Source organism: Phascolarctos cinereus, unplaced genomic scaffold, assembly GCF_003287225.1.
Source record: "Phascolarctos cinereus isolate Bilbo 61053 unplaced genomic scaffold, phaCin_HiC Scaffold_5;HRSCAF=322, whole genome shotgun sequence".
Classification (NCBI taxonomy): domain Eukaryota; kingdom Metazoa; phylum Chordata; class Mammalia; order Diprotodontia; family Phascolarctidae; genus Phascolarctos; species Phascolarctos cinereus.
Genome location: NW_027555958.1, coordinates 80,051,611 through 80,069,854, shown reverse-complemented (window position 1 = coordinate 80,069,854; position 18,244 = coordinate 80,051,611). Strand labels below are relative to the sequence as shown.

The 18,244-nt window shown below is 35.8% G+C and overlaps 1 protein-coding gene across 1 annotated transcript in view; it reads right to left on the bottom strand.

Moving 5' to 3' along the window:
• Positions 1 to 18,244, bottom strand: part of WDR27 (WD repeat domain 27) — a 223,416-nt gene that overhangs the window by 95,108 nt on the left and 110,064 nt on the right. Inside the window, exon 23 of the mRNA XM_078155033.1 lies at positions 5,490 to 5,588. Coding sequence (XP_078011159.1) covers positions 5,490 to 5,588 — 99 coding nt within the window. The remainder of the gene's footprint in view (positions 1 to 5,489; positions 5,589 to 18,244) is intronic.

Below are 18,244 nucleotides of genomic sequence, written 5' to 3'. Positions count from 1 at the left end.
GATGAGCCTCCTGAAGGTTTCACCAAAGTCCTGATCCTGTGCCTTCTTATGATAAGGAGATGACGCTGGTTTCCTAAAGATCATAATCTAAACTGGTAAATTCTACTGTGCTGGAAACTTATCAATGTCTGCCATCCACAGCCAAGCTAAGCCTGAAGAAGGTGTTGAGTCAAGAATTTTTTGGTGTGGAAACAAGAAAAAATACAATATGGCCCTTGGTCCTGGGTTGACTCTGCAATCACATAGTGATTGAATAAAGACCAGATGTATTTAAAAAAAAAAGAATCACAATAATTTTAAACCATCTACAAATATTCATTTAGCTCATAATGCTCTAATCTCTTCATCCAATGGCCCTTTGCAAAATAGAAACTCCTGAAGGTCAAAGATTGTTTTATTTTATCCAAGTGTCCTCAGGTTATAGCACAATGTCTCTGATGTGAGACATTTAGTAAATAATGACTTACAGTTATATAGCATTTTAAGGTTTGCAAAGTAGGATTCAAATACAGGTCTATTGATTTCAAGTACACTAACTATGAAATTCAATGTTTTGATGACTAAATCTGGAAGAAGAGAATCACAAATTTTGACAAGTGTCCTACCATTTCTTACTCTTCATATTTGTAACAAGCTAATTCCTACTTTGACATGTGGAGTTCCTGAAGACTCCTCTTGGCCAAGACACTTTATTATCAGTTAGTTAAATCCCAGGCTCTATATCTAGGTCAAATAGGGAAGAAGTAATTTAATTCCCAATAGGTTGCATCTCAGAAAGAGGAACTGTCTTAATTGCAGCTACATGGATAGGGCCAACAAGATAGCAGAACTGTTGGTTCAAGAATCTCATGACTCCCAGGTTCTCAAAACCCTACTTCACAACAGTTTTCCTCATGCACCTATCATTGAAACCCAAGTCTGAAAAGGGGTCCTGTTTAATGTGCCAAGGTTAGTCTATCGCAAATCTAGTGACAATAAATGGTAGAAGATAGGAATGTCTGTGTTGTAGCTCTAGCCACTACTTCTTTTTATCCTTATGCTAATATAATACCACATTACAGATAACTTATTATATCATTAGAACAATCCGATTGCTTAGGTAGGGAAAGATGCTCCTGCTGAATTTTACCTAGGACAAAACTGAGATTCAAAAACGTTAAGGGATGGCCAAGACAATAAGGACAGTAATGAATTTGGAATGAATCCCAATATTCTTTCCATTTCACTAGAACTACCTAATGACAAAAAAGTAAAGGTTATTTGAGAACACAGAGGACTTTATTATGTCATGATTTCCTTAATAATATTCTACAACACCAATAAATAAGTGAATAAATAAATAAATGGTATCCTACAACACAAATAAATAAATAGTTGAAGATATTGACTCTAAGTAGTCCCCTTAATTGTTGCTGCTTTTTTGCTTTCTTCTCTTTGATAGTTAGAACTAAAAGTGGCTTATTCTGTCTAGATCTTATGACCACAAATACACACAAGAGAATAGAGAATGAATGCATCTACTGTTGACCCTGTGACTCAGGCATCACTGCCAATCCTCTCCAGAATCTGTGTCTCCAACACATTGGGCAGCTTGCAACATGGCCCAGCATACGAGGCCTACTCAGAGACACATACACAACAAAGAGGAACGCAAGAAACACAGAGAAGGCCATCCAGAAACAAGAAACCACAAAGCTGTAACACTTAGTCAAACAGAAGTCTCATTTGATTGTCTCTCTCTTATCTTCCTTCAAGGATAATTAGCTTGAGAGTTGTACTAGGGTGAGCCAGCCTAGAAGCCAGGCCCTTCTGCTTGTTTTTATCTGTTGGCTGCAAGCAGCTCCACAAAAGCCCCTATATTAATGGTACCAGCAATGGATGCTGTTTTCCGGACCCTACAACTAGCTCACTTATCCTGCCCTTCTTGCTTTGATATCATTTATCTTAATTTCTTCAAAAAATGTTTATAGGCTACATCAAGAAAGTCAGATTTTTACACCAAATTACTATTAATTCTCATGCTCTGAAATATATCTACATTATATAGATTATATATGGATTATTATATATTAATATATTATTATAACTATTATATTTATATATAATCTACACATTAATATGTAATTATATGTTTAATAATATATACTTATATATAACTTATATATTAATATATGGTTATATATTAACATATTATAACTATTACATATAGATATATATATAACATGTATATATATATATATATACACATGTAGACACGTATCTTTGAAGGAATACAAAATACTATTAGAAAAATCTATATGTGAAATAAAAATATACTACTAAAAAGTACCTATAACATCACACCTTTAATTCAGCTTTAGCTCATTTATCCCATTCCCTGCATATATCATTAGTATGCCCCTAATCTTCCCATTTCCTGTCTTTTCCTTACTTACACATCAAGTAAACTATGCCTACCTAAGGAAGTTGTGGTCATTTTGTCAACTCAGAAAATCTTTACCAGTTCTTTATGTAGCTTTCTGAGATGAACAAATTAAAGGCAGTCTTCAAAGGTTTGGCTTATATTTGCTGACCAGAATTTGAAAATATTTTAATCGATTACAACTCACTAGTGAATCACTGATACAGTTTTGTATTGTATTTTTCTTTTTATTATTCAGTACCTAGAAACAGCAATGTCAATAACCACATCTGGATGGTCTGCTTTAAATTTTCATAGATTATAAACTATAAACAACATCCTTTAATGCTTCATGCAATGAAAACTTTGTATGGATATAAACACGAAGACATAAACTTTTAATTAGTCTCATGTTGTTTTATCTAAGTTCTTTTTCTCAGGGGGGAACATACGCAGCTTTTAATCTCTAGGATTTATAGTACAGCAAATGCTACAACTAAAGATTGCACAAACATCAATGAAATAAGCAGATAGATATATTCTATCAGTATTCTCTTTTCTTGTAAAGCAAACAGTTCCTTTACATCTTAATTAAAAATACAAATATAAGGCACCCAAAAGTATTAACCTCCTAAAAAAGGATTTTATTTTAGGCAAAGATCATTAAGAATATTTATGGAATGTCCTATCCTTTTACTCTTAGGCTAAGTGCCATAAAAATGAGTTAAAGTGGTCACTGCCAACTCCAATCTTAGGTCAATTTAAGTAAATTTTAAATAGCATGAAATGCCTAACAATTACCCAGAAATGGGCTAGCTACTCAGGATGAATCAGAATGACTAGAAAACACAGCCATATCTTGATATTTTGTCTTTCTCTTCTCCACTTTGCCAACAGTGAGAACGGAAGCAGATGCCATAAACAAGAAACTTGGAAGGGAAAACTTGGCCTTGCCTCTGAAAAGAGACAGTTAAAGCTAGATCCTGCCGGACAGAATTCAAATCAACCCAATTCAATAAGCATTTATTAAGTACTTTTAGTTGCCAGGAACTATGGGGATATAAAGGCAAAAATGAAAGTCCTTCCCCTCAAGGAACTTGTATTCTACAAGTGGAGGAGGGGGGAACACTGATAAATTCAAAATAGATACAAAATAATTATGAAGCAATTTGGGGTGGAGGCTCTCAATCAACAAAGGTCTCTTACAGGAAATGGCACTTGAACTAAACCTTGAAAGGAAGTCAAATTTCTAAGAGACAGAGGTGTTGAGGTAGAGCATTCTAGACATAGGGCTTTAATCTACGTGAAAGCGTGGAGGAAAGAAACATGATTTCATATCTGTAACATGAAATGGGTCAGTCTGGTTGAAACATAGAACTCATGATAGAGAATAATGTGAAATCGGTTTGGAAACATAAATAATTCTGGACTATTTTGAATGTCAGGCTAAGGAATAAAGAGCAACTTACTTCTAAAAATAAGGACATAGTCCCTTTATCCTCTGCCCTCATCAGACCTCACTTGGAGTATTGAGTTAATTTCTGGGCCCCACCATCTAAAAAGGACATTAGGAGATTAACAGAAAAGGACAATCAGGATTACGAAGAACCTTGAGTCCATGTCAAAAGAGGAATAGTTTAGAAAATTAGGAATGTTGGCCAAAGAAGAGAAAATTGTGTCCATGATAGTAGCGTTCAAGCATATTACAGGACCTCATCTAGAAGAGAGATTATATTTATTTATGTTTGGCCCAAAGAGGCCGACCTAGGAGCAACAGGTACAAGTAGCTAAGAGAACCATTTAGGCTTCAGCTGTCCTGAAATTCCTTCTGACAGAGCAATCCCAAATGGTTGTCTCAGGGTGTGGTGAGTTCTTCATCCTTCCAGAGGACGTTGGATGGCCACTCATTGGGTATGTGATTGCAGGGATTCCTTTTGGACATAAATTGAGCTAGATAGCTAATGAGGTCTCTAAAACAACTCTAAAATTATATCACTCTATGATTCTGAGTATGTATTTTATCTTAGAAGCAACAACAGAGTCATAGAAAATTTTTGAGCAAAGAAATGACAAGTTCAGAGCTGTGTTTTAAAAGCATGGATTTCACAAAGATGGCCCCAAGGTTGTGAACCTAAATGATTAGAAAGATGGATGAAAGAGTAAAGTGTAAAGGAGGGGCAAGCTGACAGCAGGGGGTAGGGAGGAAAAGGGCGTATTCTGTTTTAAACCTAAAGAGTATAGAGACACCGATGGTGTCTTTCAGTGTTTTGTTTTGTTTTAAGGCAAACAGGGTTAAGTGACTTGCCCAGAGTCATACAGCTAGTAAGGGTCTGAGGCCAGATTTGATCTCAGGTCCTCCTGACTCCAGGGTCAGCACTCTATCCACTGTACCACCTAGATGCCGCTTAGTAGTGATTTTTAGCAAGTAGTTCAAGACAGAGACTAGATACAGGTCTACAGATGTAGATGGAGAGTTGAACAAAACTGAAACATGACTAAACAACAATTACTATATTACAACTACTGCAACAACTACTAATACTATGAGTACTGCAACTACTACTACTAATAGTAATAATAATAACAATATTGCTACCACTACATGAACAATTCGGAGAAATTTGGCAAGACCTGTATAGCTGTTACAGAACAAAAGAGCAGAACCAAGAAAACAATACACACAATTATTACAATAATGAAGAGCACAAAAGGAAAGTCAATCTCAGATTCATTGTAATCACTCATTTCAGTTCTAGATGAGGTATGGTAAAACATATTTCCCTTGGCTTATGAAACAATGTAGAGACTAGGCATGTGGAAAGTTATACATTATGTCAGATATGGTCATTTTGTCAGGCAGATTTACATAACTGTTTTTCTTTGTTACAAGGGAAGATTTGAGTGTGAGTGAGGGGTTGACAATAATAAATTATTATTAAAATGGCATCAATAAAACATTAAATATATTCACACATTTATGTATAAGGATGTTATACATTATTTTCATATGTAATATAAATATATAATATGTTGTCTTACACATAATATATTTTTTTATTTTGGAAATTATACAAGTATACACTTTTACCTGGGGTCTTGATGGGTTAAAAGCCACACTGATCACTGTTTCTGTGTGTCCCGTCAATTTGTGGGAAAAGGTACTTGAGCCCATCTCATATATATAAGCCTAAAAGATACAATGAAAATTTCATGGAAAAATCAACATAATCTCACTCAACACCATTTTCACTTACATAAAATTAGTTTCCTAGAATGCTATTAAAATATCAGCCCCAGTGCTTAACCTGACAAACAGTAAGTGCTTAATGACAATAGTTCAATGTTCATATAAAAGATAGTTTTAAAGTATTTAGATTTAATTATATGAGTATGGTTTTCCCTCTAGGAAGGATCAAACTACTCACACTAGTACTCCCTCCACTAACTCCTCATCTTCCCTTTCCATGGTGTCCTTTGGAACACATGTTAAAAAGACCTTTAACAATCTTCCTAATCTCTTCCTCCTTCACGTAACTGAAAACTGGCTTTTGCCCAAGGACTCCATATCTCTACCAACAGTCTCTAATGATGACTACTCATTTCTCAAATCTTTCCAACCCCCATCCAACAATCACCTCTGGCTCACAGAGCCTCAAGTATCATTGCCACATAAATTTCTCCTCTTGCTCCCCTTTGCAACTCCTCAATTACTTTTAAGTTCATGCCATCTAACTATACCCTCTCCCTACCACTGTCACTTCTTCTTGTTTCTGTTGTTGTTGGTTATGCAGTCATGTCCAACTCTTTATGACCCATGAAGCACAGTATACAAGGCCCTTCCATCCTCCACTATCTCCCCAAGTCTGTCTAAGCTCATGCTCATTGCTTTCATGACACTATGTACCCATCTCATCTTCTGCCCTCCCCTTTTCTTTTTGCCTTCAATCTTTCCCAATATCAAGGTATTTTCCAATGAGTCCCATGTTTTCATTATGCAGCCAAAGTATTTAAGTTTCAGCTTCATTATTTGACCCTTCAATAAATAGTCTGAATTAATTTCTTTAAGCATTGACTGATTTGATTTCCTTGCTTTCCAAAGGACTCTCAAAAGTCTTCTCTAGCACCACAGTCTGAAAGCATCAGATCTGTGGCGCTCAGGTTTCCTTATAGTCCAATTCTCACAACCATACATTGCTACTGGAAAAGCCATAGCTTTGTCTATACAAATTGTCGACAAGTTGATATCTCTACTTTTTAGTATGTTGTCCCAATATGCTACCGCTTTCCTTCCAAGGAGCATCTTTTAATCACTGCCATCTACCAAATCACTTTCCGATTTTACTCTATGACTTCAGCACCTCATTTGCAGTATTCCTTCCCCACCAACATACTGAAAGATTATACCAAAGGCTCTTATGGCAGTATTTCATAACAGGTTCTTGAATTCATCCATTTTTTAACACCTACCTCTAATCTACTTCCGATAAACACTGGAGTGGTCATATCCAGATCCAACCAAACTGCTCTACTCCAAAATTCTGATACCTGAAATTCTGTCTCCTTTACTTCTACCTTTTCCAATATCTTGCACCTTCCTGTATTTATGCTTTGTAATAAGTATGAACTATCCCTTACTTATTACTCTCCCAATCCATCACTCCTCTTTTGGCCTCAATTTCCTCCCTACCCAGGCTTAACCCTGTGGCTAGCTACTTCAATAAAACCACCTATTCTAGCATGGCATAAAGCATTTCAACCTAGAGGGGAGGTCTCCAGGTCCTGCATTACTAAGGATGATTGGAATCATGGGATAGCTTCTAATGACCCCAGTCAAGCATGTATTGGCAGTAGGAGAGATATGGTAAGCTATGGAATGTAGCCTTGTGGTGAGGATAGAATTTCAAGGAAGAAATTGCTAGGCTCTGGAGCAAATTTAATTACAAGCCACATGGGAACAAGGGACTGCTACTGACCAGCAGGCCTGTCACGTAGGCACCTAGAACACAAAGGTATCTTTGTTTCAAGAAAAACAATAGCCTTTGAAAGAATGACAGTTCCACAAGGAGATATTTTTTTTAATCTGGTTTTTGGGTGACCACAGCTTTTTCAGAACTGACAAATACTCCACTCTATGTGGGCTGCACTTGCCAGGCCTAGAGCATTGTCTCCATGGAGAGAAGAACAGAAGATCTAGATGCTCATAAGGATCAGAATCCAATCCAGAACTATCAGCATATATCTTTGCCCTATGTTTGACAACTGTATCTTTAAATGACAAGTAAACATTTTCCTACTTCTTACTTATATCAAGTTAGTCATTTGTGGTATTCTAATACCTGGGTTTAGTAACTCTTCTAAAATACAAATATTCCATTACAACACGACACACGTGCCATCAGCTTTGCGAAGATGACAAAAGCCGAAAATAGAAAATGTTAGAATGGTTGTTGGAAAACAGGTATGCTAAAGCACTGTTGGTAGAGCTATGCATTGGTCTAACTCCTCTGGAAAACAATGAGGATTATAATAGAAAATCCACTGAAGCATGCATATACTTTTATACTACGACTCTCAGCCTATATTCCAAAAAGGTCAAAGCCAGGAGAAGAAACCACAAATAGAAAAACATTTATAGTGGCACTTTTTGTGACAGCAAAGAAATGAGAAACCAAATAGTTGCCCAGAGATTAGGGAATTGCAGAGCAAACTGAGGTCTGTGAATGCAATGGAATATAATTGTGCTACAATAAGTGACAAATATGAAGAATTCAGGGGAACCTGGGAACACTTGTATGAATCAATGAGGTAAATGGAACCTAGAGAACCAATTTGCAACCACAATAAAGTGAAGGAAAAACACAAAAAGATGTCAGAAATCTTATCAATGAATTAAAAAGTTTTGATTTCATAGAATTGATGTTGAAGCATGACTCCCCTCCTCCCAGCAGAGAGGTAAATCCTTCTAGGTGTGGAATGAGGTGGCTGTTCTTCCTTTGTTCTTGAAGAAGACCATGTGCATGAGTTGGATCTGAGTGAGGCAGAGCTATGCAAAACCATCGACTTCACTCTCTCCTCCAGACATTGGCATCCAGCAGGAAGATCAAAGTCAAGATGACTGGCAATGGCCCAGGATGCAATGGGTGATCTTGGCCTTTTTAATTTAAGGTCTTTCCCAGGTCTCAGTTTGTCTGAGGCCACGCCCATCCAATGATTAAGGGACACATAAGAACTGAGACAAAAGATGGCCTGATTTACCATCCCAAAGATATCCATGAGGGTGGGGAAGACCCTCAGAGTTTCTGGCCACAAAAGAAAACAATTGCTATTTACACTCAGAATGAGGTATATGTTGTCAGACATGAGTAATGTGTTGGTTTTATTTTTGCCTTTTTTTTCAAAGGAGGTTTCTCTTAGAATAAAGATAGAAGATTTGGAGAGTGTTCATAATATTAAATAGGCAGATAGATAGATAAACAGATAGAAAGATAGAAAAATAGAAAGATAGACAGATAGGTAGACAGATAGATAGATAGATAATACCTTTTAATAAATCATTTATCTTTCAAAAACCCAGTCAAAAGGAAAACCTTAGGGGTTTTGATAGCTTCCTGGCTAAGTATGCTTGTCATAGCCCTTAAGCTATGAACTGTAGCTATAAAGACTCAAAGAACTTGCCCCTCCCTTGCAAAGGAAAAGATCACTAACAGTTGTGCCCCAGCAGATAGTAGCAATGATCTAAGGATGGTCTGAAAAGGTAGAACAGATGAAAAATAGCCAATGGTATCAAAGGGCAACTCAGTGAATACCAAAGCTACAAATAAATAGAAGTACCCAGAGAATATGATATAAAAAACAGCAGAGATGCAATATCTAGCAAAGACCTACACAGAGCACACTGCTGACATGACCAGAGGACATCAAGGGCTCTGAAACATCCAATGTGGGGGTTGCTAGCCATATGCATGCCCTCAATGAGTGTGACCAAGTTAAAACATGTTCCAAGTATCCCTTTCATACTCTCTGATCATATGCGATCTCTGCATATGTACAATCCTCCCATTGGTAGCATGGCAACCTTGGAAGAATGTACCCCTGTGGAACATATTTTCTTGTCACTTAATTTGCTATGGTATTTGATTAATAGCACAGTTATTAATCATTAAAAACCTTTTAAATTTAATCCTAACTAATCATTAAAAGCTTTTTGTTTTGTACCAATTGACCCTTCTGAGTATTCTAGTAAATACCTACCTAGGTCCTGACCCACAGAATGCTTCAAATCCAATCTAGCTTTCTAGGGCCTATATCTGAGGGGATCCTGGGCACTAGTTACATAAATTAATATATTTAGCTAAAAAATATCACTGCATTAGCAAACACTGTTGTTGTATTTCATGTAGTTTTATAAAGAAAGGTTTAAAATATAAAAATTAGAAAATATTTAAATATATGTTTACAACATTCATACAAGAAATGCTCTTGCTTGCTTCAATTAAACTGATATAAAAAAGGTTAAAACCAAAATCCTTCTTGGGGTGGTGGAATTAGCCATTTATTCATAAAGTTAACAAAGTCAATCTGTGGGGCCTATGCTGAAAAATGAAGGTCAGAATGTAATTAACATTTCCTCTCAGTACTAAACTCATAAATTAACAAAGGGCCGCCTACAGGTCAGCATTAAGACACACATTTAGACACATACACACACACACACACGCAGCCCCTACAAAATAGTTTTCTTTAATTACAAACTCTACAAATGACCATCAAATAAAATTTCAATTCTGAGCTTCAACAGACTCTAAAGAAAAAGTTTTCCCAATATTTTCCTTTCAGAATCTTATTCCATAGCTGAAAGCTAATAAGCCCTTTAAAAGGTTCAGAGATTTGCGCAGATTTCAAGTGTGATTCTCATCATGCTTTCATTTATCTGGCATGATCACAGAAAACAGGGATCTGAATAAATTAATTCCTAAATACCTGAAGTTAAACCTTTAAAGTGCCAAAAGACTTGATTGTATTCATTTCCTAAGAAAATATTTCTAAAACAATATGTTCTACTGTTAAAAAAAAAGTGGATTAAATATATTTTAACCTTTTCTTGATGATTCATTTTGTCATTATTAATATCAACTACTATACTTTCATAGAGTATACAGAGTGATATCACTGGGAACAGATGAGGTGCCTCAAGCACATGACAATTTGGGAAAGGATATAAACATATCTTGTCAATACAACTGCATCAACACACTGTAAAATATTTGGGTAATAGCAAGAAACTTGAATTTAGGTCATTTGTCTACATAATATCAGTCATCTCTAATGTTGACTATTTTTTTGTTTCAACCAAATGTCTGACATCACTCAGGGAAGGTGGAAAAGAATAACATTTAGATAGCGCCATATAGTCAAAGTATGCATTTTTATCAAAACTTGAATACTTATATAAAAGATAAAATTAATATCTATACCTGTCCATTGGGAAGAGACAGGTCATGTTACAAAAGAAATTATATTCTTATATTTAAGACCTTTAATTCATATAATTCTTATTTTAAAAAAAACTAACACCTCATGGGATAAGTTTCAAGACAAAGTTACAATTTCATGGACAACTTGAGGCAGCTAGTAATTTTTTATAATTATTTATTCAACTTATTTGTCTATTATATACATTTGTACATGTACATACACATAAATATACATATATAATCATAGATTGTTATTCAATGTATTTCTCCTTGATTTGAATCCTTACCAAAAGGTCAGTCTTAGGTCAAACAGTGAAAAGGTATAGTTAGTCCACACATCCTATGTCCTGCATTTCCTCACAAAAAAATCCTGAAACAGGGACCCAATATCACAATTTTATTGAATTTTGTGGAAGTGTCAGTAGGAAAATTACAGAAAGACTAGGTTGAGATGGTTTTGAGGAGGGAAGGGCACTCCAGGTAGTCAACTACTCCACCTTCTTACTGAGTACTCTCATAGTCTTCAAAGAAATAGTTACAGAAATATTTTCTAAACTTTAGCCATACTTTGGGCATTGAAATATATTGATGAAATATATAAATCCTAATCTGAGGACATGAAATATCCTTTTATTGGAGAAACTTTTCAACAAAAAAAGAGACCAAAAATTCTAGAACATAACACATATTGTTGGTATACAGATAATTTCATATTAAGTATTTTTGAAGGAAAAAAATCCCTAACATTGGTATTTCCTCATAGAATCTCTCCCTTCTCATGTAGCATAGAACTCAGTTTAGTCAATGGTTGCCTAAAAAATTTAACATGAGATTATCTTCATGCAGAAAAAAAAGTAAATAGGAATGAAATTGAGGTTTCCCAAAATAAAACTTTTCTTGCTACATGATAATAAGAAACCTGACTTAAATTACTATCCTGTCTCTTTGAAGACTGGCATGGATAGGTTTTTAATTTTATAAATATGCTGTTTGCTTTTGAAGTAGAAATTGCTTTACATAGTTGAATATATTAATTGCATGATTAAAAAAAATTATGTGGACACCAAAGGGATAAATCTCCCTCAGGTTTGGAGAAAATACAAAGGAGGCATAAAACAAATAATGAGAGCAATTAATATTAATTTTATCTTTTTTTCTAGCTTCACATTCACCCAACTGGGAAATGGCTAAACAAAGTGCTACATGTGAATGTACTAGAACATTTTACTGGGCCATAAGAAATGTTTAAGGCGAAGAATACAGAGAAGTATGGGAATATGCAAACTGATGAAACATGAAGTAAGCAGAAGGGAGAAAACAACAAACATAATGATGGCAACAATGCAAACAAAGAACAAAAAATTCTGGATGTTTGAGTTTATACTGACCGATTTTGTTCCTGAAGAAGAATTGAAAAAATGTACCTCCCTACCTTCTTTGGAGAGATAGACTGTAAGTACAGAGAACTGCGTATGCTATCAGACTTGGTTAATATATTCATCGGTTTTAGTAAACTGCTTTTTATCTCATTCTTATTCTCTGTTGCAGGGAAAAGATGGGATTATATGTGTGGAAATAAAATGGACATAAAATGAAAAGAAGGAAGAAAGGAAGGACAATTACAAATTTTGAGAAATACATATAACCAAAAAATTATCATAATTTCTGAATTATAATTTTAAAACTTATTGTAAAATAAATAATAGAATGCTCAAATGAATCTGTGATATGTAAGGATATTCTCTCCCATAGTGGGATCATACCCATCCATGTCTACCCAACCTGTATGACTCTTCTCCTTGTCCTCCTATAAATTTACTGCAGTGTCCACATAATGTGTTAGGAACCTTCCTTGTTTTCTTTTGACTAAATATTTATCTCACTACCTAAATCAGCATCTTCTAAGAGGTTGAGACAGCACATAAATCAGGTGTCATGAGTCCAGATACAATATTTTTCTTCATCATACTCTTTCTGCCTTAGTGCCATCACTCAAAAAATATAAATTATCAAAGCACACAACCATAATTATAACCTACATAAAAGAAATCTTACTCACAAACTAAATACAGCAAAACTGAGGAAAAGAGTGAGGAAAAAAAGGAAGAAATATTTTTTCAGGCAATGGATGGGATGTGGCACAGACCACATGGATGCTGGAATAATGCTTTACTGGTTCAAAAATATTTTCATAAAAATGCTAAGGGACTGAATGTCCTACTAAAAAGGAGAAATGCTTTGGAAAGAGAGCTCAAGTGCTTCATTACCCCTATTTTGTAATTCTGTTGAACCATATCCCTGAAGCTGGAAGATGTTTTTCCTGATATAGCTGTCTACATGTGTCCTTCATTTCCCTTTTACCCAATTATCCTCATAGAAGGAACGGGAAAACAACTGAAAATAAAAAGTCAGCTTTTCTGAAAGTGTCTCTGATCCTTATACATCAAGGAACAACTGGTTTCACACATTTTGATTGTGCACATTTATCTTTCCAACATTAAACCTTTGACCATGAAAAAAAATACGATCTCAGGAGAAAATGGTTTTCGTAACTTGATGAAGTAATCTTGCTTAAGGTTATATGGAGATTGGTATTCAAACTACCATTCCTAACTTCCAAAAGGAAGCACTAAGATAAGAAAGAGCAAACCTCAATAAACATGAAATTGGTCTCTGGGTTATTCAGCCAATAGGGATTGCTACCATTGCTCTAGATTCCCCATCACTGCCCACAGACTTTTGTAATATTAACCTCCACCTTTTCCCTGGTATAAACAGAATAATGGTAGATAAAATGGACATGCAGGATCATTGCTAATCCCACAGAGCTGGTAAACCATGACCATTTTCCTTCACACCTCTTTACAAACAAGCATAATTGAAAAAAAAAAGATAAACAAAAACAAAAAAGGTCTTGACTGATCTAACCATTAAATCAATTTGCTTTTCTTTCCATTCTAACAATAAAGAAATAAAAGCAGTTTAAAACACAAGAATCTGAGAGTGTCTGAAATCATACCATGAGCCTCTCCCTTTGCATATGTTTCATTAGGTTAACTTCACCTAGTAAGACTCAATGATTTAAAATAATAAAAGCCCTAGCCATGGGTGCCATATATCCAGTGATGATATAAAAATGTCTTTCCCGGTAACTCAGGTTACTTACTGACTCCCAGTTTTACATTTTGAAAGGTTAGAAATTTTCAGCCTGTATTAACTAAAATTATTGCTAATAAAACAGCTTGCATTTTCATTATGCTTTACATGCACATTAATTTATTTGATCCTCCCCACAGCCTATGAGGTAAGGAGTGCAAGTATCACCATCCATATTGTACTGATGAAGAAACTGAGGCCTGGAGAGGTTTCCAAAGGCATACAGCTAGTACTTGGCAGAGCCAGGACCCAAACAAGTCTCCTGCCTCCTAGCCAGTTCCCTCTAGCCCAACATTACACTATGCCATCTCCTACAAACACTAAAGGCCTGTTGTTCTCAGCTTTCAAATGGCACATTTACAAGTGCTTTGCAAAGTTGAACATAACCTATAAATGTGAGTTATTATTCCTGTTGCAATGGTAGTTAAAATTCAGAGCCTATCTAATAGAAACTTTTAAGTAAACTTAAGTAAAAATATAATCATCCCACAAATACCTTCTAACCCATACCCCAGATGTTGCATCTAATCTCACTGGGTAAGGCGAGGCTGAGCCTTCCTCCATTTTTGCCCAGGTAAGGAGCTATGTGTGTAGAGCAATGCAGAGTCTGTTAGACTCTGTGGATATATCTGTTAGTTTTGCTGAATTATTTTCTTTCTTTTTTTTTCTTTCATTATAAAAGATGGCTCTCTGGGTAGGGGAAAGGGGAGAATATATTTTTAAATGAAGGCTAAATAAATAGAAAAATATCAATACAATGAATATGAAAGAGAAAAGATGTTATTATATTGTATATTTTATTTTGCAGAATTATAAAGAGTTGGGAGGGACCTTAGAGGCTGTTCCCTGATTTTACTGACAAGGAAGCCAAGGTTCATGGAGGCTAATATGCCCAATCAAAGATGGGATTTGAACCCAGGTCCTCTCACTCCAGAACCAGCATTCTTTCCACCAGACCACACCATCTTTTATTCTTTACTTAGTTACATTCTGATTATTAAAAGCCCAGTCTAATTTATTCCAGGGTTTGTGAACTCATGCTAATTTATACAGCTATTTATATCAAAACATCCTTTCTTTTGACAATTCATTTTTACTTTATTCCAAAGTATATGTAATGTCCACTGAGAATTCTGCCAAATGATTGGCTTACTTCAACACATCCTGGTAGAGCTCCCTAAAGCATGTATCTGGATAGGAAGAGCTCAATTGTTGAAAAATCTGGGGTTGGTCTCAACATGTTTCTCTATAGTTTAAAGCAGGGCTAAAAATGACAAGGTAATTTATCTGCTAATCTAATAGGTTCAAAAATAAGGACACCGTGAAATTCTTAAGAAGTATTACTCTCATCTTTATCTATGGAAATCTGAATATTTTTAAGTCAATAATAGTTCCTAGGTTACTTTATCACATTTCTGTGGAAAAATAGCTGACTCCCTACTAGCCAAGAATAACTGTTCTAGGTAATTGCTCCAAGCAATGCCATCTTTCCAAGATGACCAGTTTCACAGGCAGATGATGCCAACACAACTCCAAGTGCACTGATCCTGGTCCCAAAAGCCTTCTCTGTTTACTGTGCTGTTGATTTCTCTGCCCTTAGTTGCCCTGCCTGACTTTTAGTCATCCAGTACTACAAGGTACTTAAGAACCACATGGATCTTAGGGCAAGGGTTTCTACAAAAGACAGCCATCCTAAGAAAAACTGGAAATTGAGTTATGTTTAATTTAAGCATCTACTTATTCAGCATTTCCCCCCCTTTCAACATATTTTTCTAATCCTGCCTGCATCATTCAGTATTTAATCAACTTGTGAAAAACTTTGATGAAAAAAGTCTGATGCTTTTTCTTTCACTGAGCCTTGAAGTATGGCAAAATGTAGCAAGCAACCTCTGCATGCCACTTAAGGGGTGACCTGGCTAACTCTCCTCCGTGTCTGACCACCAATTGGCATACATGTCATCTGGCTCCCAAGATAAACCACAGCTCTGCTCCCTACGTAAAGTCTCCTAGCTAAGAACAATGGAAAACTCTGCAGAACAATTCTCCCAAACAGTTACACAGGACATGAATCTGGATCAAGTTGTAGCTATATTTCTATAAATTAGAGAGTAGCAAATGCAAAAGTTTAGCTTTCACATCACACATTGTACCCATGAAAAAGGCTTTTAAACAAGCATATAAAATTGAATAAGGCATCTGGAATGTGGATGACAAGAAGCTCCCATTCTTTAAATTCCCTTTGTCCTCTGCATGTAAAGTGATACCACATTAAGTTCTCTTTCATTTTTAACATTTGCTAATAAAGGCATAGAGAATGTTTAACTACGCTTTTAAACCAAAAGGCACACTTCACAATTTCTCTTTTCTCTTTCTCATTTGTTCCATTATATCAGATGAATTGCTAGATCCTTTTTAAATTGGTTTCAACATCTCCAAAGTGAGGGTTCAAAATTTACGTGGCACGGTTGATGAGACTGAACTAGAATCCATAAAAACATTTGTTCAATCTAAGTTTAAATCGTTATTTTCTAAAATCACATTCCTTGTAAGTTAGCTCAAGGAGGTATTCTTTGAAGTCCCCAGATACACGAGTCAGCTTTGCCTTATCATAGCTTCCCATAGTTACCAGTCAATATGCATTTATTAAGCACCTACTATCTACCAAACGTTTGTTAAGTTCTAGGAATATTCAAAGAAAGTCAAAAAACAGTACCTTCTTTTAAGAAGCTCTAGGCTAATTGGGTGAAAACTTGAAAACTACTATATACAAACAAAATGTATACTGGAGAGATTGGAAATAGTCAGCAGTGCAAAGGTATTATTACTATTGAGGAAATTAGGAATTCTTATAGAAAGTGTAGTTTTAGCTGAGACTTGAAGGGAGGCAGGGAGGCTAGCAGACAGAGATGAGGAGAGAGAGAATTCCAGGTAGGGGAGACAACTATTAAAAAGGCATAAATTCTGGAGATGGAGTATCTTGTGCACTGAACAGCAAGAAGGCCAACATCACGATGCAAGAGTAGATACAGGAAGATGAAAAGTAGCCTGTGGTGAGAGCTTTCTGGTTGGTCTCCTTGCCTCAAGTTTCTTTTCACTCTAGCCTAGCCACAAATGTCGAAGAGATCTTCCTAAAATGCAAGCCATATCATTTCCCCTCCCCCCCTTCCAGTAAACTACAATGGTTCCCTATTACCCCAAAGATCAAATATAAAAACCCTCTTTTTGGCCGTAAAAATCCTTCATGACCTGGTTTATTACCTTTTAAGGTTATATTTGAAGGAAGAGGATTAAAAAAATAAAGCCATTCGATCTGGTGATTAAGAGATTACTGGTAACTTTGGAAAGAGCAGTTTCAATTGAATGAAGTTGGAAGCCAGACTACAAAGATTTAAAAAGAGAATGAAAAGAAAGGAAGAGAAGGTAACTGCTGTAGAAGACCTTCTTAAGGAATTTAGTTACAAAAAGGAAAAGAAATATGGGCTGACAGCTACCTAGGACAGACAGATCAAGCGAAGGTTTTTCTGAGGATGGAGGAGCCATAAGCATGGTCATAGGCAGTAAGGAAAGGACTAGTACACAGGGAGAGTTTGAAAATTAGTGAGAGAATAGAGATGATAGAAAGGAATTTTGCTAGAGAGGATGGAATGGAATGGGATCATTGTTATGTAGAAGGACTAGCCTTGGCAAGTAAAAGGGCCATCTCTTCATGTGAGTGGGATGGAGAAGATAGTAATGGAAGGCATCTGAATGATGTGAGATGAAGAGGAGGGGAAAAGATGGAGTTCTTAATGAAAACCCTCAATTTTTTTCATTGAAATATGAAACAAGGTTCTCAGCTAAAAGGATGGGGATGAGGAAAGCAAACAATAGGGATGGGGTAAGATGAAAAAGTTCAGAAAAGTCACTGTGGTAAATGGGATTGAAGACTGTGGAGGAGGAGCAAGTCATGAGAAATGAGTAAACTGAGGGATTCAAAAGTTAGAGTATTTGAAGGAGAATTAATATGTATGTTGAAGCCCTCTAGTATAAGACCAGGAGTTAGAGAGGAGATAGAAACATCATGAACAAAGCACTGAACTCACTGAGGGAAAGAAGAATGCCCTGGATTTCAGTAGATAACAGGTACCAGAGTCTTGATTGGATGATAAATACAGATTGAGTGAACCTTAGAGGAAAAGGGGGATGGGAATAAGAGATAGGATAGAGGGTGACA